This window comes from Apteryx rowi, unplaced genomic scaffold, assembly GCF_003343035.1.
Source record: "Apteryx rowi isolate R43461 unplaced genomic scaffold, aptRow1 scaffold_538, whole genome shotgun sequence".
NCBI classification, from domain to species: Eukaryota; Metazoa; Chordata; class Aves; order Apterygiformes; family Apterygidae; genus Apteryx; species Apteryx rowi.
This window is the reverse complement of record NW_020450803.1, coordinates 349,383-373,790: the sequence shown is the minus strand read 5'-3', so window position 1 is coordinate 373,790 and position 24,408 is coordinate 349,383. Positions and strand designations below refer to the sequence as shown.

At 37.8% G+C, this 24,408-nt stretch overlaps 1 protein-coding gene across 1 annotated transcript in view; it reads right to left on the bottom strand.

Annotated features, from left to right (window-relative positions):
• GABRA4 (gamma-aminobutyric acid type A receptor alpha4 subunit) overlaps positions 1-24,408 on the bottom strand; it is a 47,321-nt gene that overhangs the window by 853 nt on the left and 22,060 nt on the right. The window contains exons 6-7 of the mRNA XM_026081153.1: positions 23,401-23,553; positions 17,964-18,223 (exon numbers count right to left, since the gene is read on the bottom strand). Coding sequence (XP_025936938.1) covers positions 17,964-18,223; positions 23,401-23,553 — 413 coding nt within the window. The remainder of the gene's footprint in view (positions 1-17,963; positions 18,224-23,400; positions 23,554-24,408) is intronic.

Sequence of the window (24,408 nt, the reverse complement as noted above, 5' to 3'; positions counted from 1 at the left end):
GTTTTCCTCCTTCTCTGATGATACAAAAATAGCCCAGACCCAATTTACCAGCCATGATGGTTTACTTCTGCTTTATATCTCTGGCAAAGTAACACAGTACACTAGGAACTCTATCCTGTTTTGTACAGTAGATGCTATTAAAATGCAAATATTTGCCAAATCAAGTTACCACATTGTTGCTCTTTCAGAAATACAGAAAATCCTTTTTCATATCAACCACAGACAATAAATTCACCAGCTGCAATTGAACCAATGAATAAATCATTCTTTCATCAACTATTCCTTTCCATTAATTAACTCAGAAAAGTGGTGAATTCTCCATCCCCATCGATGTCTTCAGGCAAGTCTGGATGTCTTTCTGAAAGATATACTTAAGCCAAATACTACTTATTGGGCTGGATGAGGAACTGAAGGACAGATAAGCATGTACAGATGGGAAATCCAAGCAGATTTTAATATTTTACTGACTTCTAGGAGTAGGACTCAGGCTCTTTTCTGCATCTGTATCTAAGCAGAAGCCTAAACATATCCCAGAACTCCTCCTGGAAGAGTGCCTGAAGAACCTTCAGTCCTGAACCTTTTAGATATAATCTGTGAATATATTTTGAGCTAAGTCCCGCTGCTTTTCAAGAGACGTGGATTTAATGGCACACAGTGTACCTTGGTTCAAAAGCAGCACTACAGGTCTAAATGTAGGCAGGACCAAGCAATCCCTTATTATTCATCAAAATTAACATGGTTTGCACCTCTCTGATGATACTATTTCTAAGCACTGTCCTGCACCACCTACAGTTGCTGTGTCTTTGGCTCCACTCCTTTGCCCCCAACCCTGGCAAAGCTCACAACACAAGGAAGAGAGCAAGAGAAAGAGTGGACAGCAATCTCTCTTCCCACCCTCAGCCAACAGGAACTCTCTCCAGCCAAGTGCCAGAGCAGTGTGCTGTCCATCTACACTCCAGCGATCCTAAACTGAGAATAACTCAGGTATTATTCAAGGTATTAGTGCCTTGAATACTGAGAAGAATGACAACCATGCCTGTCTGTTGAATCAGTTGTGCTTAGCTGTTTTGCTCAACAGAACAGGGAAATGGGAGCTGGAAAAAAAAAAAAAAAAACTGAAAAAAGTTTCAAAGAAAAAGAAAAATCACTTGACATCTCCAGTATTGCTATCATGGCCAGAATGCTGGTCCCAAATTCTGTTATTTGCAGTGCAGATCAAACACTGGCAACACTGCTAGCCTGAATTTGTCCGAAAATGTCACATATTTGCCAGCTCATGATTCATACATTAAAGAATCTCTCCTAGATTTCACAGTTTTCCCTCTTGCATAGAAGGGTGTCAATACCTTTTATTTATTTTTATTCATCTGCAATCTGAAGAAGCAGATGACTGAAATTACTGCATAAACACCAAAGGAAACTGATATTTTCTGAAAGAAACTTTAATTGTTCCATTTGATAGAGAATTCTGAATCGCTTTTCAGGGAGTGCAGACGTACACACAGGTGTGCAATTTGGATACTTTCACATTAGAGTTGCCAGTGACCCAGGAATAGTAAAGCAGTTTCAAGACAGATAAACTGATATTATAACATGCAATCCCTACAGGAGTGCATTTGCTAGAGGCTTGGCAATATCTGACTGAATACTACATGTCACCTGAAGGTTTGCAAAGCTTAAATAGATGCAAGTCACTGAAGTTCACTATGCAAAATAATAGCTCCAGGCTATGCAGGTGTTGGCACTCAAGTCCTTCAGCATGCCACCACTCATTTAGCTCTGGCACAGTATGAAGCAAGCAGAGAGGGCCTGCTGCCATTACTCCAGTCCACACATTTGTACAGGGGTAGTGAAACAGACCTGCACTGGAACCAGTGGCTTAGATGGTGCTGCTAGAAAAGATCTTGCCAATAGAAATACCACATCTTCAGTCACTGTAAGTGCAACCATAAAACAGTGGTTCCAAGAGTAGAATAGACAATAAAGTGTGATTCAGAGGCACAGTTTAATTCTCATGCCCACTTGTACTGTCACCTGCTTTCAACAGCCAGCTCAGCGTCCTTCCCTATTGTGTATTATCAACAACAGTCACTGGTAAGTAAGACAGCACACTATCAGGCTCCCTCTACATCCTGGTCATCTCTGTTTCTTTCCTGGGTTCTTCTTTCCACCACTGCATATGCATAATACTCACCTCTCTTCCCCCCACTGCAGCTGTCCTCTAAGCGACCAAATAAGAGCTGCAGTTATTTAGTACACTAATCATGTCCTCTTACAGTGTTCTATTCTGAAGTTATTTATGTCATTTCAAATGGTCAGAATATATAACTGCTTAAAAATCTACTGAATATTTTCTATTTTGCACTGGTACCTAAAAATCCCAACACTTCAGGAACCTAAAGTTTAGAGAGAAACCCAGTTTCCAAATTAAGCATTACAAGGTACACACAGAGTTCATATAGATCATGTAAGATATCACGATGTAGCATAGCATAATAAGCCCAAAAAATAAGAGTGCATTTCTTGTTAATTCTCTAGAAACCACCTTCCAGGTGCTCAGAGCATGGAAATTAGAAAAGATATTTCTAACTTGTTCCACAGACAACAGTCTGCTACTAGTGAGAACTGATTTCCCATAAGTTATTCTTGTTTGCCTAGGTCTTCTAGCTTTGTGTCACAAGGTACCACTCCATTACCTAGATGATCGTATCAAACTTTCTCTACTTCTATTCTAGTTTGAATTCATTTCTAATGAACAGGGTGATATAACTCAGCCAGAACCTTCAAGACAACCACCTCATCCTCCTTTTAGTTTGTGTTAAGCAACCAACTCAACCTCTAAAGCAAGGTGTACAAGAACTCTGCAATAAAAACTAGAATGGTGCCGCTGCAAGTAGAATAGGTTAAAAACTGCTGTTGGGACAGAATAGGTACAATAAAGATTGTTTGTTTGTTTGTTTTTCAGTCCAGCAACCTTCATCAGTTTCTTAGGCTGAAAGAAACTCTTCACCTTTCGTAGGAGTACCCCCTCTTCCTACTTAAGAGATGGTGCCTGGGACTCTTCCCTACTGCAAAGGCTCTCAACTCCTCTCAGTAATCTCTCCCCTGCCCTAGGTGCACTCCAGAAGCCCTTTTAAGGGAAACATGCTCCAGCTCCTGTTTCCAGCAGGTTCTGCAGAATCAGAGTGCACCAACAAAACAACAGGCAGGGCAGTCTTCCTCACCACTCCCTTTTCTAACAGAAGGGCTGTATTGCTCTTGCAGTGAGTTGTGAGCACCCAGCTCTGTGCCCTGTCAAAGGTGACCAAAATACACACTGATTCTAAATGCGGTCTCACCAGCACATTGCCCACCATCTCTCCTCATATGCACACTTTTGTTGCATTTGCCTTATTCAAGGCCTTATCCTTCTTTGAGGAGGCATCTCTCCTTTTTGGTTTCCCCAGTTGAAACGTTTCTAGCAAAATTTCTTGTTATTGCTTGTAAGTACATAACCCTATACTCTCCCAAAGTAAATGCCCTAAAAAGCATCCATTTCTTCCTGCATCATAGTCTACTCCTCCTCTGTACTGATGCTATCTCACAACTCTGTAGATATCATCAGCCTACTACTACTTTGTGCCAAAGTCACTAACAAAAATGTTAAACAAGGTCCCACAGCTGAGCCTTAACGGACCAAATTCTATTGATATCAGTGGAAGTCAGGTTAAGCACTACATTGCAAACCATAGCGCAAACCCTCATAGTATTCCTTTACAAAGTAAAAATTCCACAAATATTTCAATTATGGTGCATATCCCTAGTAAAAGGGATATTTTGATAATGACAATCTGACCAGCAAAAAGATACATTTATGATTAAAGCACTCGCTGTCTCACAAAAATATTTTTACTTAGTGTTTTTGAAAATACGGTTAAGAAACACAAACCTACTGCTAATCAGTAGTTTTCAGTTTGAGCCATGAGAACAGGAAATAAAAGATGAGAATGAAACAGAAGCCAAATTAAATGCAACCCAAAAAGTGAAGGGATTACCTAAGTAAAGATTCCTTCTCAAGGGCGAGTCAGGAAACCACTCATTATCCAGCCAGCAGAGGGCTGCTGTTCTACTTCAGACAGGGTTTCTCAGGATATACACAGAGTCCACGTTTTTAAATCCTAACTCTGGATTCAGAAATGAACTGATTTTCTGGAGATGTTTTGGTGAAATTTTGGGGAAACATTTAAAATGGCGTAGCTAGGAATGTGCAATGGGAATCTGGATGCTATCATACAACACAGTGAACCACAGGATACAATACCAGACTTAATATGCTTGATAAAGATTGCCTTTCCACAAACAGGCCTACTTATTGCTTATAAAAAATGACACCACACCCTTCCTTTGAAACAACCTAGCATTCTGACTTGGTCCAAGCAACTTCACACTTCACAGCCGCTAGCAAAGCAGAGGTTGCAATAATTTGCTTTGCTATATCCTGCTTCTAGAAGATACTCTTGCTATTGATTCTGTCAGAATTCAACCTCTGAACCTTAACTAGCAGAAACACTGTAGATGACAGTTTCAAAATCCTGGGTGAACTGAGTGCACAATTCCTGCCCATGCATAGCAAAAGTTCTCAAGAGCTCTGATGATAATCTAAGAATATATACTGTGTTATAACTGTAGCACATCAGTGGAGAAAGCTTTATGACTGTCTGGGATATGTTAATGCCAAAAAAATGATTTCCTATTTAACAGCTGAGATGGGTGACAATGAAGCAGCTAAGTTTCAGTCTGCATGGGATTTCAAACATGTACCACTGACATTTTGATTTAGAGACAGACCACTAAAAGGCACAACAGACCAGAGGCAGACAGGTCACTCATTGCATTAATAAAACCAAGGAACTGACCAAACATAGGGAAATGAGGATTCCAGTCTTTGTCAGAAGACAAGGATCATCACCCATTCTTTCTTTCCTAATGAATATTTCATTAGTCCATACAAAGTAAGAAAGCAGACTGAGTACAGGAGGTTTAGAGAGCTCCAGCCTGTGCTTTAGTGTACTTTGACAGTGGGAGGACATGGGATAGGACAGAAGGTTCAAACTCTGTCTGGCAGAGAAGGGACTGCATCTGTTCACATCTCCCATCTCCTGGAGAAGCACTCCAATTATTAAGTATAAGATACATCTCTGTTTCCCTATCTGTTGAAAATAGCTAGAACAGGTTGGTTGCACATAGCAATTCCTGAAGTTCAAACCTAGACATTAGAAGCCCAGAGAGAGGCAATCTAAAGGCCTCTTCCATGGCACTCCATCTAGCTGGTATTTGTCATTTGGGATTTGGGATTTCAGCCTCGCTCTCTTAGAGACCTGGTTCTCCTTAGGTACCAGGTGTGTACACAGGGCTGAGATCCCACCAGGTTTATGTATGGCATGCTACAACATCCAAGTTATTTAGAGGATCTGTGTACTAAAAATAAAGAAATAAGCAAAACCCTCACTGCAGTATGCAAAAAGAGGTGTAATCATACACTTTACAGCTCAGAGGAGAACATGTCAGATCTTTGCCAAGATGGAGCCTTCTAACTGAGATACTGATGCAAAAGAATGTCACAGGAGTGACCAGTAATTCCTAGCACTTTAGCTTAGAACTGTTTCAGTTCTGAGGCTTGCTTGTTTGCTTGGGATTTTTTCCCCCACAGAGTAACAATAAATTAGAATATGTGGCTAATATTATGTGAGGTGATAATAAACATCCACCAAATTTGGTATTAAACCCATTAAAAAGACACTAGATTTAAAATAAAATAAGCTAAAACATCTATTCCATGGACAATAGCCGTGTTCTCTGTTGTTTTGAGAGTCAAGTAATGGCTTTCCAAGTTAAATTTATTTGAAGATGGAAACTGTTATATCATGATCAATAAAACAGCATGCAGTATACAAACAACATCTGAAATATTTACTGTATTAAAAAGCATAGAGAACTTGCTTTAATTTTAAACATTACATGTTATTTTACAGGTTCTTTTTATTTATTTTTTTTTTTTTAAGAAGTTTAACTGAAATGGGGAAAGATACATTCTGTAGGATCTGTAGGAATTCTTCCTATGTGAAGATTTCTGAGGTAAGATGCCCTTTTTTTAATCCAGAGCAGAAAGTCCATTTTATTTGACTTGAAGATAGGATAACTAAGCAAACCTGCTTGCAGGTGCATGTAAAATGTGGTAATTAATGCTGTGTCGTTACCTTACTAAGTGGAATCACATGCAATTGACCATGGCTAATGCAATGAAGGATGTTGTTAGCATACTTCAAAATAAATCTATCTAATCTATYGTTAAATATCATGGCAGGTTTGTGCAGTGAGTTTCACAGTTATCTTCTATGATAGAATGCTACACCAAAAAACCCCAACAACCAATCTATTTACCTCAAAATCAACTCACAGATCATTTGCTTTTCCATTTAAAGCTAAATTTCATGGATACTGCTGTTTATTACCCCACTAAAATGATGCACAAATAAGAGTTTAGATTAACTCTTCAATATTTAACAAGGTTTGCATGCTACAAACAGCTGCTCAACATAACATGGGAATTATGAAACTTTCTCTAAGCCCACAGAAGCCTTGACTTGAGCCAAAAAATAAGGTACTGGATTGTTTTGTGTGTATTATCAGTTTTTGACAAGCAAGCCAATTTTTCACTTCAGTGAAGTCACATTGCAAATTTAGCATGAACTGAAACAGTGTGCAGCAGCTGAGCTGAGATTCATCGGAATGGGATCATCAGCACAGTGATATGCAATACTGAACTGAGAAACTTAGTCATCTTGTTACAGAACAAAGAGAGCTGGTAACAACCACAGTACATATTTCCTATGATAAGGCCCATCTAGAATGGAAAAACAAACAAGAGCACTATTTAAAAATCACATGACAAGTCCTCGGGAGAAGGCAGGAATGATAAAAGTGATTACCAGGGCATCAGGTGACATTACCCTTATGACCGTGTCTAAGAACATAAATACTGAAAATATCGCAAACTGTGAGGAATTCTTTGGCTGATACAGCACTGTACAGCATTACCTTTATACAACTCGAATATCCTCCTATAGCCTGTTAGTGCTCTACCTAGCAGTTTTAAATCATTCTCTTGAATTTGAAATTGCTTCACAGTTTGTATGATGGATACATCCTGTTGGGATTTGAATCCAAAATAAGCAGCTCCTATTAGTTGAGCCAACAGAGAATCAGTAGTACTCAGCACCTAAATCCTCTTTATAGGTCTCCGGGCACTAGGGGACACATGCTGATAACCAGGTACCCATTAAAATTAGGGCCATGCATTTGCAGTATAATTCAGAGCTATTCTTCTAATCAGCCTCAGCACTATTTGGAGAATAGTTCAGCAGTCCTGGTCTTGGATATATGAACAGTTCAGAAGCTCTGTATCCACCTCATCCTACTACAGACATTAAGAGCAACATTATGGAAGGTCCCAGGGCTGCTTTTGCACCATTTGTTTACTGTAACAGAGAGTAATGAACTGCAGGCCAATGCATTTTCTAGATCCTTAGTAGACACAGAATTTCACTGAAGGGATATCTCTCTGGGACAGAGGCCGTACCATATTCAGAGCAGGATCTTCTACTTTATCAGGGATAAGTCCACAGCAGAATTTACAAGTCACAATGTCAACATCTGGGACAAGTCCTAAGCTGAGCAGCCAATGTCTAAGGAGCAGTAGAGAGCTAATGCTCCGGCATCCAGCAAGCAGCTGTCAAACCTGCTTAGAAATGCCCTGGGTAAGATCAGAGCCTAAATTACATTTCTTTACATTAGTCAGACAGCCAACTCTACCCATTGTTCTCAGCTCTGAGCCCTCCCCTGAAGCTAAAGACACACTAGGAAGAGCCACACACAGAAAAAGACTCTTGTCCTTCTCTACAATAACCCAGCGACCAGAAAGGAAAGATAGGTTTGGAGATAGGAGACYGATTTTCAAATCTGCTGTGACTGTAGCAGAGACATGAACACAGATTTCCCACATCTCAAAAGAGGCACTTACCTATCAGGCTACTGGATATTCTAGGCCAAGCAGTTGAGTCTCATTCTCTGTTATGGACGTTGTGTGCTGTGTGCTTCTATTTGACCCTCTCATTTCAGTGAATGCCCAGACTCCCAGCTGAGTTTTGTGGGAGGCTGCACCTAGTGCTGGACATTCAGATAAAATACAGTAGGTGTTTCTCCCAACTAAGCTTCACAGCAAACAGTCTGGAAGCAAAAAGTCAGTTCTGTACATGCCCACCCAGGGAAATTTAGTAATTAAGCCCCCTGTGTGCCTGATCACCATTTTGGACACTTAATCTCCCCATATAGAAAAACTGAAAAGGATACCACAATCAAAGCAGTTTTAAAGTTACACAGAAGAATTTTAATTGTTTATTAGAACAATCAAGCATATAATGAAGAGGTGTTACTATAACAGAATAAAAAATGAATGGTAAATAGACATCTTTATGATTCAACGTTAATTTTGCAAGACTAGGATTAGAATCTTCTATGACAGCATCACTAAGCCTTCAACAAGATACAGCTAAAATAATATATAGGAAGACTGGTGACATGCTATATGATGCAACACAGTGAAAAGCAGAGGTTTCCAAAATTGGGAGATCTCAGTTAACAAACAAAAACTCATGGATAAACTGGAAGGCTTAAAACACAGTGTCTGGCATTATGTACTGTTTAGCCGTAACATGAAAACTGTTTGTGTGGTAATTTAATAATATTTTCCTATTAAATGCTACCGTAGTGCTTTTTATTCTTTCTATTCCTTCCCAAGAAAGCAGACTGCGTTTTTCTGGGAGGACATTGTATAGCCTGCCAAATTCACACGATTTGACATTTACCAGGGAAGTAGCATGCTATCATCAGTGTAAATAATGCTGCTGGTCCCAATTCCCACTGAGTCACCATATTGCCCTGCCACTAGCAAACGCACAAACTTGGAGGAGAAATCTAACATCTTTTACTATTACGTTGTAAAGCTAGACAATCAAAAATTTACTGGAATAGTGCTAGAGATTTTGCTTTACAGAGCCCTGGAACATGACCAAGTGAAAGCTCCACCTACCACAAAATACAACAAACTCCAATTCAAAGTTTCAGCAGTGCAGAGAGCAATAAAAATTATTTGGGGAGAGAGAGAACAAGGAGGAGAAAAGTTAAAGCAGTCAGTCCATCCAAACTGCTCATTTTGTTATATGAATCTTGCGATGCAAGGGAGAAGGAGTATTAAGAAGAGCATTACATCATATACTCCAAAGTTATACATGGCTAAAAATGCATCATATGAAAGACAAATTAATCTGAAACTACTATAGACACATAAATAAGAAAATTAGAAGGAGCTTTTTTCAAACAGTGAAGTATTCAGCTATGTCAAATAAACCCATTCACCTGTACAGTGCTTAAGTGCTATATATATACTTGTGTGTATATGTGTGTGTGTATATAAATATATAGAGCTCTGTGTATGGTTCAAATCTTTTCTTTTTATCATGTCAAAAATATAAGAACTGAAAACAGAACTAAGGGAAAAAAATCTATTAGGACAGGTTGTTTATTAACCAGCTGCAGAGGTGCTCTGTATAACATATACGAAAAGAAGAAGAACAGCTGTTTAGGGACCAGAAGAGCTCCATTATTTCCTGCATCATTCAAATTTTCAGTGACCTTAAAGCTGTACTTAAATTTGCTGCATTAGTTTGCTAAAATGCCTTAAACACTCCTCTGTCTCATAGATTTTTCCAAGCTTCTCAGTGTTTTTCTTTGGACTCCTATTTTCCCAGAGTAAAAATTGAATTAGCTAGAAATTTCACACACAGCTGTGAAATTCCACAGCAAATTTGGTGTCATTGGGCTCACCAGTATTGAAAACTCTTTTTAGACAGAGGGGAAGCAAAACTGAAATTTAAATACAACTAAGGAAAAAAATTAAAGCAGAAAATATGAAAAGGGTTGAGTTCAAAGGCCTCATTTCATACTAATCACCATAGGAAAAGCTATCTTAGCCATAAACGCCTCCAACAATTTGCATTATTTCTCCTTAAAAGGGATGCTGAACGATCTAAAAATCCTACCTTGTCACCATACAGGTTTACTCTGACTTGGTGTTTCTGAACTGTTAGCATGGCTTTTTTTGGGTTTTTTTTTGTTTTTTTTTAAGTATTTAATGCTTACTCATACCAAAAAGAAGAAAAAGGGAAAGAAGCTGCAATTAGATCAATACAAGATCTTGCCTAATGCCTGCAACTGATGTCACCATGAAAATAACTCACTCATTTATTTTTTATTCCAAAGATGAAACCATAAGGACTATCTCTTTGCAATACATCAGCACACTGACAGGGAAAGGCACTTAAGTGTATTTTTAAATTAAAAGCCATAGGCTTTAGTGTTTTCTAGAATAATCACTTGGAAGACTGACATTACTGAGCTATACTTTGGTTTCCAAAATAAAAGTTTTACCCTAATACCATTTAAATTAACATTAAATCTTCCAGTAACTACTGTAAACACTGTGTCAGGTCTTTGAGCATCAGATGAATAATAGCAGAGAATATCCTCATATTCCCTTCTTTATAATTATGGTAGTTTATTATAATACTTTTAGAAAATTGAAAAGTGAGCAATTACCACATTTCCTAGTGAGGTTTGGAGAAGGTAGCACTCCAGCAGGATTTCTTGTTCAGTTATAAATCAGGTGTTGCAGTTAACCTCCTGCTTTTTGTACATATCAAAAGATACATTTCCACTTTCAATAGAAAACCTCAATCCACAACTTTGAAGGCCAACACTCTTTTTTGTTATGCTTTACCAACACCCAGCCATTGCTATCTTCATTATAACTAAATTCTGCAATTCAATGGAGTTTACATCACAGTTTAGTTGGATCAGAATCTAGCTCCAAACTTAATACTAGGTTGCATGCTTTCAAAAATTACTCTGCTCACTTAGCAGAAGACAAATGTTTCTATTTCCAATGTAAATTTATTCCACAACTCAACCATATTAAAGGTAGAGCAATATCAGGTTCTTGGAAAGAGACCAGAGATTTTAATGGAACACTTTAATTCATGCTATTTAGAATGACATGCTAATGTGAAATATTAAGAAAACCATTTAAAATTGTGTGTCCTGCATTTACGTCCCAATCCCAGCATTCTTTGAAGACATAATTAGCTTTATACATTGTGAGCACACCCAGTTACTGGATAGGACTATCCAAGTCTATCAAATCAAGTAAATACAAAAATCGTACCAAAAACAAACAAACAAAAAAAGACTTTGTATCTGAATATCACAACTAAAACCATTTTAAGAACTATTTTGAATCTACTCTATCCTCAGTTGTCCAAGCATTCAAAGTTCACACTGAATCACTGCAGCATTACCCCAGGTAGTCATCCTCCCCTACCTTTCAAATAGCATTTGGTATAAAACGTGCCAGTCATTTATGAGCTGCATCTATCTTCTTCCTACTTAAACATGCTGCTAGCACATTATGACTGCAAATTATTGACAGCAAAAATGTTGACTAATGAAACTAAAGTGACATGAAATTGTTGACATGTCACAGAAATTATTCGCATGGCACAGCAGCCTTCCTTCTCATGGTCCTGCCCTCCATTTGCATGAGCTCCACACACTTCTTGAGCCTGGAGTCCTTCATTTGGTTCCTAGCAGGATCTGAGATTTAAATACCACCTAAAAATACTCTTAAAGTCCATAACATCACAAGCAGTGGAGAAGTAAAGCAGGGAAAAAAAATGCTTATTACATTTAAAAACTGAAATGCTGTTTCATGTCCAGGACTATGCAAGTCACACCACGGAGATAGCCTAAGCATCCATACAAGCAGGTCGGAAAACAGAATGTCCCATTGTGATTCAAGTTGCCCCATTAAGATCTGGTTGCTCTTTAGTTAACTCCCCCCACATGCGTGAGAAATGGGTTTAGCTCCACTTCTGTAATTGCTGGAAGAGGGGGAGCTATTATCTAACTAATCCAACAGTAACAGGGAGGAATCAAAGACAAATTAAAAGGTAAGTATGCATTTCCTACTGCTTTCCAGTATAACTCTAGAGATGGTACACTTTATGCATCTTTCTACATTGCAAAATATATCTACAGACTCAAAGAGAAATTCTGTTCCATCAAAGAGGGTAAAAACTTCCACTTTCCCTTACAGTCTAGGCCTTAGACACAAGAGTATATCTACTCTGTTTTTCAGCATTAATCAACTTTGGGGACTAAAAAAAAAAAAATGTGAAAGAGGGCTGTCTATCTAGTCTATGGCCTCTGGATTGCACCCAGTGCATCAGAAAAATTCGTCTGGCCCAATTCTTGCTCTAGAAGTCATGAGACAGAGCACAAAGTGAATTGTTTTCAGACTGATTCCAAGGGATCTCCCCTACCCCCACCATGTAACATAGGGGTATGCCCATCATAGGACTGAAAGGCAAGTACTCCCTATCACAGAAGATGCATCTTGATGATATGAAAGCATATGCAGGTGGTTCACGTGACAGAAGGTTGCTTATAAATCTATCAGGTGCACATCCAGTCACATATCAGACTAACATGGATGTTCCTGCTAAGGAGATGAGTGCACCTCCATGCAGCAGTGAAAAGCATGACCCTTGAGTTCTTCTACTACACTTGACTGGCTTCGTAACAATAAGGAAAGAGGAAGAAAGTTCGAGAGTTAAAATCTACCTTTGATTGACTGAAAAAATTCCCCAATTCAAAAGGTTTGTCTGAGCCCTACCTGATTTTTCAAGTTTTGCACTCTTGTAAAAAACAGACAAACAGCTGAGGTTGAAGCTCATGTTAATGGTGTTTAGGAACCTATTTTGAAAGGGTATTTTTCAGTAACATTCTTCAACTCCAAAATTGGGTAGGTCTTTTAAAATAGACTTCATAGGAATACAGTGAAAAGGAAATAGTGCAGAAGCACATAAATAGACTCAGGGGTCCAATAACAAACTATAAATCACTCATTTCCACCTCACACTTACTTGGAAAAAACATTGCTGCTTTTACTAAAGAAAGGAGCGCACAACACTTAGGGACAGGTTCATTCTTTCTAACCTAAAAGCATTTTAACTTGCTCCCAAAACATGGAAATCACAGGAGACCATGGTGTGAGCCATCTGTCTTCTTTTAAAAGATTTGGAGAGAGTTTGATAGACTTCTGATCTACAGATCTTAGGAATGTGTTTAGACAGACTTCTGGGAAAAGTGTAGATTCTTGCATGGTAGGGTGCCACAATATTTTTTCTTCAGAGTTTGTGAAATTCTTATTGCCCAGAAGCCCAAGATAAAGAAGTTATAGTTAAATACATGTGTAAGGTGTCACTCACTGGACATCTGCAAAATTACTTTAGTCTTAATAATCTAAGTGTTTGGGTATGTATAGTAAAGTTAAATAGCAGATACGAATCCAATCTCAGGGACAAGAAAGAATGATTATACTGTAATACAACTAATGCCAGAAATCTCCCTTTCAGATGATTGCAGGAATTGGGGGTCATTGGACTCCTTGATTTCAATGGACTGCTCTGCATTGCCTTCACTAGAACCACTGAAATGTCCTGGAAATTCAAGAACTTGGTTCAAGGAGAAGTGAAGGCTCCTAATGGCTTCAGCAAACTTAGACTCTAGTACCGCCCTGCTGTGGCTGACAGAAGGAATGAGTGAGGCTGTCCAAATACCTTGTGAACTCTGGGCAGATCTCAAATAACCATGGGCCCTATCCATATAGTGTCAGTTGCAGAATTGCACTCCTCATTATAGAAATACATCAGTTTGTATCAGAAAGTTATATGCAACAAGAAGGAAGAGTTGAAATGGGGAGAACAGAGCGGTACAACAGCATGGCTAAAACCGTATCAAGTGATAGAGGAGCACACACTGCATCTGCAGGCACTAACAAGGCAGTTCACTCCCTCTTGCCCCCTTAACTTAGTAAGGTATCTTCATAGCAGGACTTTTTGTTTGAATTAACACAGATCAGATTACTTAATTAGCCTCCAAAATATATTTAATGCTTACTGTAATTGATATATTAGATAAGTCACATCCACTGCATGGCTCCAAAGCAGTAAATATAATTACACAAGAAAATAACTTGGCAAAACATACAGTCCATCTTTGCTACAGTAAAGTTTTACTGGTTGTGGTGGAGAAATACGTAATACAAATGAACACATCTCAATTCATTTGATCATAATGATATGAGTTGTCTTTGTAAAGTAATCCAAAACAACTGGAAAGGTGTTTTTGACACGCACTCACAAAAGCACACAAAAAAGAATTCTAATTTGTCCTTGTAATATACTGATTGATTCAATATAGAAAACCCACTTTAATTCCATGATCAAAAACTGATCAAACCCATGCATATCAAAAAGGGACTTCCATCTATGTGCAATTCATCTTTACCTTACTGAACTCTACTATTAATATGCCAAATTTCTAGCATGAACAGATAGTAAAATCCCCATGTTCTACATGAAACCCAGTTTCATAGTCAAACATGCTCCCTCCCAAAAACTTTTCTGTAATGATCCCACTGCAGTTACTTGAAAAAGTCAAACATACAAGTAATTGTCCAGTGAATAATGTACAATCAACAGCCCACCCCCATTTAAAAGTATATCAGCACCTTGCTTGTTTTCTGTAACAGCCTCAACTGTTCTGTATTTTTGTTGTTCTTAGGGGACCTACACGTTGGGAACTTCAACTACAAAAAGTCAGCACAGCAGCTGCATGGATTTTCAAGGCAGACAACAGCATGGGGCCAACAGGCATAAGGGAAAATCCCCACTTCCCCCCATCCCCCAGATTAGTAAGAGATTTCAAGCAGGTTGCAAATTTTAAGACATACACCAGAAAGAATTGTAAGGTTTAAGTATTTAAGCACCTTCTTCCCTAATCTATACTCTAACTCTCAGGATATTCACATTTATTCCTGGGCTAAATGAAAAATTTGGGAGACTGGCAAGTTCACCAAATTAGGCAAAGACTGTTTGAACAAAGTGTCAAGTTTAACATAAAACTTTTCTTTGAGCTCTGATGATTGTATTGCTAACGCTAGAATTTCTAGCACAATGGTGGCAATCTAGGACAGACTTCTATACGCTAAGTGAGATAAGAAATCAAAGCCTATTGTTTAACAAAATGAATAGTATTTATGTTAAGAAATAACACTTATAGACTGTATACTAAAGTCAGGGTATTGTCCTATATTCTTTGTGGACCAAAAACTCACAGTGAAGTTGAGACTGTGTTACATCAGCACTGACTACACAGTATACATTCAAAAAAATCATTCATACTAAGGCACAACACTACTCTAGATTAGCGTTTTAGAACTGGAAGCACCAAAATTTTAGGGAGAAAGATCTGTAATACATTTGCAGCTTGGAAGGCAAAGTCTAACAGCCATATGAGTTTCTATTGACCTGTGCTGTGCAGCAGGACACAAGGACAGAAGTCACCCTCCAGTCATTAATGGGATAAACCAGCATTTGCAGGATAGCTAGATCTCTATAACAGTATCAGCAGGCTCACCCTATACATCTGTCCCAGAAGAGAAAAAACTCAAGTCTTAGCACAGTATGATTGGAGGAAAAGCCATAAAAATAGCAGTTTAAGATAATATCAACATTATCACTGGCTTACATACTCATAATACTAACATGCAGATCTTCAGAAGAGTAGAGTGTTTCCTTGAGCGCTTTCAAGGTCTCAAAATCCTGTAGGCACGCTACCACAGGTATCACATGGATATTAATTTAGCAGTAGAACAGAACTGTTCACATCTCAGTTTACTTAGCTTTAAATAAAGTTAGGTGAGGGGCTTTTTTTAATAAGTTTTTCTCCAAGACTTTTCAGTAAATGGCTAAGCAGAACACAAGACTAACTTATAGCAATTCTGACCATCGATCAAAACAGTTTTGTTAAGTCTTCATCATTACTACCTGATAAAACTACTATTTTTTTCATGTTATAATAAGGTCTCATAAATAAATCTAGGATGAAATTGTTATTAGGTTGTAATTTATTTTCCTATGAACCCAAGTAAAACCTGACTACCTCTAAAAGCAATGTTTATTAACTCTCACCAGGAATGCCTGAGATGCTGTATTAAACTGCATGCTTATGCTGTACAATCAAGAAGATCAGCATAAACCAACAACACTAATATCTCTATGTACAAATAGAATGGCATGCTACTATAAGCATACTTTTTCTTGCTCCAGTCTCTTACTAGCAGAAAATAAAGTGACATGTGTAATGTGCTTGAGGACATGTGTAACGTGCTTCAGGAACACATCTACCTTTTAAGTAGAATTGAGAGCTAACAGAACAACACCGCCAGGAGACTGAAAATGGTAATGATATATGATAGGAGAGTAAAGAAGAGGAAGAAAAATGGAAGTGGGTGGACAGCAGCTGAGGAGTGATAGCAAATGGAAGGGGTGGGAAGACAAAAGAGCAGATGAATAGGGAAGGAGATGTGAAAAGAGACAGAAGACAAAATTATCAAGAGTTAGTCTAAAACTGTGGTTCTTAAATCATGGTTCAGTCAAAGAAAATTAGATAGTCAGCCTGACAGAAAGGGTAAATTACAATGTTGCTGTCAACCTTTTACTTCTTGACTGGTGTTGCCAAGACAGTCAGCCACAAATGGGAATTACTGGCCTACCATACAGCCAACCTAGTACAAGTGTTGTAATGGCTTTGTTAGCTAGGCGTCTGATGAATAGGAGGAGGAACGCAGCAGCTAGTAAGGATATGGGAATAAGACAAGGGAGGAAAGGAAAATCACTGGTGAATTCAACTAGAAATGAGGTCATGTCCTTATTAACTGGCCCACACACTAAGATAGCTACCACAGAGTCACATTTAACCCAACGGACTATTATAGCTGAAAAGCATTCCACTAAACAAACCTTTTTCAGGGGTTGAGGTGAGCTCCTGCGCAAAAAGAAGTAAGTTACTTGAAAATGATTATTTATGGCAGACACAAACATTTCATCTAGCATTCTTCAAAATTTCCCCAAAATGTAACTGATTAAGAAATAAAACTCCAGGTAGGTGATACATGCAATGAAAGGAGAACCGTGATAGCTAGGGAGAGGCTCCATGGTACAACTGTAATGCTTTAGCATATTTTAATTCATTATAAGATATTAACAATGTAGGTTATAATGCCATCCTTATAACCAGTAGTATTGTGGTCTGTATAAGCAGTCCAACTCAAATCAATATGCAAAGGGAAAGGAACAGTTCCCTAAAGATACCCATCCTAACTGGCCTTCACCAAAACTCAACTAAATATAGAAGAGCAAAGAGACTGAACGTACTGATGGATGCAACCTCCTCCTCTCCTCTGAGCTAATCCAATCAGCCAATATTCCAAGAATTAAATAAGGTTTTACAGGATTTTATCAATGAAAATGGGGTAGCATTAATCTTTTGTTATGCCGACTTACATTGTGCTCAGGGGAGAAACCTGGCCCCTAAAGACTTACTTATACAACACACTGGATCCAGATTCTGAAGAATGATGCATGCTTTTTTTTTTTTTTAATTGCCCTGCAGAGAGAACTGCTCACCTCCCATGTGGCTGAGGGAACCTGAATTAAGATCTACTGTTTTATTTTACACTGCAGAGCAGGAGATCAAAGTCTGTTGCTTGGGCCAGGATGGAGAAGATCAGGTGAAACTAAGGTCAAGAATTTTGTTCACCGTCTGAACTACTAGTGTGGGACAGAGTGCCAGAATGAGGGGAGGATATGGAGATCAGAGGAAGCCTGGGAGGAAGTTCAAGTCTTGGTTTTACTGAGAAACATTGCCAAAAAGAAGGAAAAGATTTGTATAAGCTGAAAACATACCATGAGTGTCTCTTCTGTACTTTTTTTTCTCTGTATTGGAGCAGCCGGAAATTCAAGGAGGGATTTTACTGTCTTCTTTTTGGCTTTTTCCATTTGAATATTAGTAAAATAGTTGACAGCAGCAAACTCAATAAGAGCAGAGAACACAAAGGCAAAGCAAACCGCTATGAACCAGTCCATGGCAGTAGCATAAGATACTTTTGGTAACGAATGTCTTGCACTGATGCTCAGTGTAGTCATTGTCAACACTGTGGTTATTCCTTCAAAGAAACAAAACAAAAGCATTGCTGAAACCAAGTAGATCAGAGTGAGAATAAAAATAAGCAAGCAGCCTCAAACAAAGAATTTTAAATCACTTGGGAACTTTGCATCTGTGATTGCAAAACCTACTAGCAATAACAAAAAAGTACAGTTGCATTGCAAAATATTACTATAAAAGTCAGTTAAATGAGTGTACTACTCACGTCATTTCAAAGGTGAATAGAAAAAAATCTCAGTGTTCAATTAAAAAAATATATACTAGGGTTTTTCACTTTTAAATCAACATAGGCAATAACATTATAAAATAACTCAGCTATACCGTACCCAGACTGAAAAATACTGCATGATGTAATTCCACTGACCAAGGTACAGGTCTTGCTCTCAGACATTGCTCCCTCTGTTTGCTTAATATGACAGTTTTAAGATCCTCAAAGACCCTCCACTCAAACATCCATCCTCCATTTGAAAAAAAAAAAAGTGAACTGCTGTGTAACACAGAAAAGAGTCATATCTGACAGCTCATTTCTTCACTGGATAAAGAAGAAAACAGTAAATCTTTCTCTGCTGCTTGTGAATAGCACGCCAGATTTAAGCCATGACAACCACCGTGTATCCACGAGTGGTGATGTACATAGAACAGCTACCAGCTTTTAAAGGATGCATAGAAAGCCACGACCTTTGCAGATCATCTACAGCTCATGTCAAGTAAATGCAGAAGCCTTCACTTCATATTTTCTTCACGTCAAGTTAGATATGATTTCTTATAATAAATTATTATTTTCTAAATATTCGCTATTAAACACCTCAAACTAGGTACTGAGTACTGTGTTCTTCAGACTAAAACAAAAACATGATTTTCCCTCTAATAGTTTTAGAGCATTACGTATTACTCCGTGTGTGTTTCTCTGATCCCACTCATAATCCAGGTGGCATTAAATCATGGCAAATTATTTTCACGCTAAGAAAAACTAGAATATTATGTTGACAACTCTGTTAATTACCAAACCATCACCTTATCTTTTAAACCCTTCTGCTACTAGTGGAGCRATGAAATTCAATTAACATTTCATCTTCTGAAGGAACAGCTTTAATTAAAGTGTACATGCACGAACACTGAGCTCAAAATATGGCCACTTCACAGTAATACTTCAAATGCAAACACATGCTATATAAAGCCAAGGTGTGAGTTTTCCTTTTTTTCATTCAAAATACTCCAAGAGTAGTTAAAACATCAAGAATCACACATCTTTCAAATATAAAACAACTAGTATATAGTGAATACTGTTTAAGTCCTATCACGATAACCTGAAGGCAAACTGACTGCAAATGGAGATATCTTTACTATTTTATGAAAACTGTAACCATTTTAATTCAAGAGGGAATGCATATACTGAGAAGTATATGCAAAAAATATTTAAGAACATGTTTTCTAACAGAATCTTCACTCTCCCTATTCCACAGAATGGGGTATCCCATCCAGATAATCTCATACAAAAAAGCTTCACCCAGACACTGTCATGCAGAGAACAGGACACAATGAAGCCATCTTTTAGGCTCTTCTCTGAAAAAAATCTGTAATAGCCCTGTTTACAAAAGCACACGCACACACACACACACAAACACACACACACAAACACACAATCTCAGAGCAAACTCATCATGATGAAAACACAGGTTTTGTGAGCTTGTATCTTCTTCAGTGGGAAGGTGTGAGAAAACACACTAATAGCAAAATGTTTAGTTCTGAGAAAAATTCAATGGAAAGTTTATTTTTTCTGGGAGAGACCCATCTTTGCTTAGCCCCATCCTGTTTGATTCCTTTGTCTGCCTCAAGCAAATGGTTTGACTAAGCTGTTTTAATAATAATAACAAAAAAAGGACATGTGGTTAATAAGAGTAAGAATAGGGTAAAGTGGCTTGAAAGACCACCATTCCTCAAATAAAAGCAGGAGGGGGCAGGCCCCTACAGTATTATATGGTTTACTGACACAGTCATTACCAGCTTTCCCCCAAATAAATTATTCTTTTAGAAGACTTGCAGTTGCCACTGCAATCRCCCTTGGATATGTGCATAGCAATTTGCAGGGTAGATAATTAAGTTCAGCTAAAAATATTATATATGCACATGAACTATAATATCCAAAGCTAAATACTTGCAAGTTTTTGATCAGATATGCACATAGCCATATAAAAATACATTAAAAGTATTTTACTATAAAAATTAATTTAAAAAAACCTGTATGAAAGAGAAAATTACTTTTGCCTTTCATCTGAGAAACACCAGTCCCCCACAATCATCAGATTCAGGTGCCTAGAGCTCTGACTGCAGAAATCATGACCTGATGTATCTTATAAAGATTGTTTTACTATTACACTTAAGCATTCTGGCACCAGAGCATAAAATCTTTATAAAAGTGCAATTCACTACTCCTCGTGTAACTCTGTCTGCATAAAAAGATCTAGTGAATTTAGAATATAAGCTTATATAGCAGCAATGTTCCCACAGGTTTCTCTGGTTCATAAAAACAATGTTTGTTAATAAATTGGACCCACAATAGAAGGAGTTAACTTTTTCTTCCTGAAATAACTAGTACTCATGAAAGATCAAACTTACAGGGATATTATGCGTCTATGATGACAGTGTCATAAGTGATTTTATTTTTCAGAAAAGGGGGCAGCAGCCAGCAGGCACTGAAGAATACCACGTTTTAATGAAAACTTTGAACTTGGAGCTTACACAAAAACTTTAGCTCAGAGAGCTTATAAATCTGAGAGGGAGAGCAGAGAAAACAGCTTATTGTGTCTAAATGGTGATGGAGGGAACATAGCATACTTACTGAATAAGGGTCTTACAGGTATCATCTTTGCTCCTGTGCTCCTGATTCTGGCTTGTACAGATGAACTGAGGGTCCTGGCAGCTCTCCCAACTCAGCCATGCCTGCTCTGATTCACTTGCAACAGTGGTAACTCAGCTTTTTTTGGTTGTGGAGGTCTCATAGCCTCTCACAGAAGAACCTGAAGGACATATGCTACAGCTCCTTGCCTATCTACCAGGACATTCAGTGCCTGTGTGATCAAACTGGAAGTGGCCCATGTCATACGTTGATGCTTTGCCCAGTCAGACGACTGAGTACATAGGCGCATGATAAGAACTTGCTTGCATGTCCAATCCCATGCCCAGATAAGCGCTCCTCGCACATCAGAGCATCTACATTTTGATTCCTAAAGTGGACATACAAAAGCAAGGGGTCACGATATCTTTGGGGAAAAAAAGCGTGCTGAAAGAGGGCTCCTAACAAGCTGCTCCCATATGAGGAAGGCTTAGAAAGAGCAGTTCACCAGTGAAATAAACTGTTTAGGTGTCATATATCTGGCTTGTAAACCAGAGACTGGGCATCCCTGTCTCCTATTCAAGGAGCATATTACAGATACTTAAAAAATAATATTCATAAAAAATATGTACAAAAACATTCTCTGGATCTTCTCTCCCAGCCATACATTGTTCACCTGGTAAACCTTCAGCATATATTGCAAAACCTAATAATTATATCTTTGTTCCAGATGAAGAGCACCCACCAAGCATTATGTGCCAAATCCTTCCCATAGCAACAGATATCTTGAAAGGCATGAACTCCCTAGATCGTTCCTTGAGTATCCTTCCACTGTTAAGTTTGCCAAGTTCTCCCTATTTGTGCAGTGTCCAATGGAAAGATCTTTTGGTTAGCCTCTTCTGGCAGTTCCTTTAGACACCCAGTACCACAGCAGATACTCTGGCTTCATTCTTATCTCTTGCCTGCAGTACTTCTGTCTTCCTTTAAGAATACCTTTAGAAAACAGAGTACTTTTTGGCATTTGTCAGAAAACCAAAAAGACACTTCGAGCCATACTTTAAGCCATTTGTTTTCAAAGGCATTTTAGACACTTATCTGTAACTTAGTGGATGTCTAAACTTTATTATTACTTGTTTCCAGTTTCATATTATGAGCCTTATTATGTCTATTGCTCTATGAATTGTACATTTCAACTACCAAATTTTGTCTGTAACTGCAGATTCTACCTTTCTAGTTCATGGCATTAATAGGACTTTTCAGAAGGGAGTATTCAACATTACTGCCAAAGTGTGTTAAGTGATATATTTGTTTGCCTAATGTAATGCTTGAGTTGAGAGCAAATGAAGTTCTTATTAGATGTAGGGGGAGTTCCTGCAACTGATCATTAACCCTGTCTAATTTGTGATGCCAGACAGCGTTTAGAGTTTATTTACATGTTTGTATGGGCTGTCATGCAGAAACATTAATTTCTGTAATTCTTGCCAACATGTATCTATAGCAAGACTTTTAGTAGAAGGATCTCCTCTTGATTAGTCTTATTTTAGAATACAGGACCTTGTAAAGTCAAGACATCTGCTTCATAAAGACTGATTTTAACCATGTTTTTATTCTACTCCTTTGTTAGGAACCATATTTTCATTTAATTTCTTATTTTTTGTCTTCCATCGCAGTTTTTTTATTTTTTGTTTTCATTGTTCACTGCAGCATCTCATTTCCAACTGTACTTTGATGAGTTCAATTTTAATATCTTGCGATTATTTCCCTAATTGCTTTTCAATTCATTTTCATAATGGCAATGGGAGGAAGGAGAGAAGATCACTAAACATGAAATTACAATAACAGGATCTAAGCCTTACTGGTAGGAAACTTCCACTGATGATACTTATCTAATGAGATATCTGTACATATCTCACACATTCCCAATCAAATTATTTTAATGGGATTTTAGAAGGTATGCTTCAAGTAATCACAATGCTGTTCACTGGAAGATAAAACTACCCTGGATGCAGACAAAGGACTTGACTGGACTGCACAGGGCCAGGCTTTTTTGATTTGCTTCTCCAAGCCTCTAATCCCAAAAGATGTACACCTGTTTACCAAAGGCTACCATGCTACCCTTCAGGTTAAATATTCCAAGTTTCTCTTCACATTCCAAGGCTTCAAGTAATATATTCTTCACATATATAACTACACTGATAGCACAAGTTCCTCTGAATTTACCTTATTCCCTTACTTCTGCACCATTACAGAGGAGTATATACCTTGTGCACTAAAAAGGACTATTCTACTGAAAATCATTAAAAGATGAAGTACGATAAAAGGAAAAAGTAAAATGCAATAATTACCAAACACAGTTCTAGCCGGAACAGATTCCTTATTTATCCAAAATGAAACTTGAGAAAGGATCACGGTCATAATGCATGGGATATATGTTTGAATCATAAAATAACCCATTTTTCGTCTGAGGTGGAAGTAAACTGTCATAACAACATATTCACCTAAAAAAAGAAAAAAAGGAAAATATTTTGAAAATATTTTTTCTGTCCCTGCATACAATTTTTGTGTAGCAGAATAACTATGTTTCAGACAATCAGCTAGGATTGTTTAAGAAGATGCTRCCACAGCACTTAACATGTGTACAGGAAGATACATTCTTTTGGAGATAAGAAAATTTGTAAATAAAAAATCCACAAAGTAGTAGGTCCTTATAGTGCCATTCTGAAGTTGTTATTGAAAATACTACATGACTAATACTGGATCACTTTTTATAGTGTAAGCATGATTTTAAAATTCTTCTGCCATCTGATGAAGAAAAGAGTCCCAAGACACAAGCTACCTACCTACCATAATATCCAGAAGGTTGTGGTACCTATGTGCCAACTAAAACAGTTATAACAATGATGCACGTTAAATGAGATGGAAGCATCTAAGCTTTCTACTAAGGTTATACATCAGTACCACTATGATAATGAAATATAAATAAATGCAAAAATCACTAACAATAATTAAAAATGCTGCACATTTATATTAACTTTATCATTCATACTAAAGAAAAATTTGCAATTTTACTATATATTGAATAAACTGTCCAAACAAAAGCACTACAGAAAGGGCATTTGGGGTGTAGTAAGGAAACTGTCTTGCTAACTCATAAGAATTGATATGCTGACAGGTCAGTTTCCAGGGTATTGCAAAACACTGTTTTATCTTTGAGAAAAATATCCATAGAGCGATGTCAAATACATTTGCTTTATCTGTTTAATTTTGACAATCTCACAACACCCAGACTTGCTGATGTTGAGAAAATGATTCCAAATTTGAAAAATATTTTGGGAACACAATTGTTTATCACC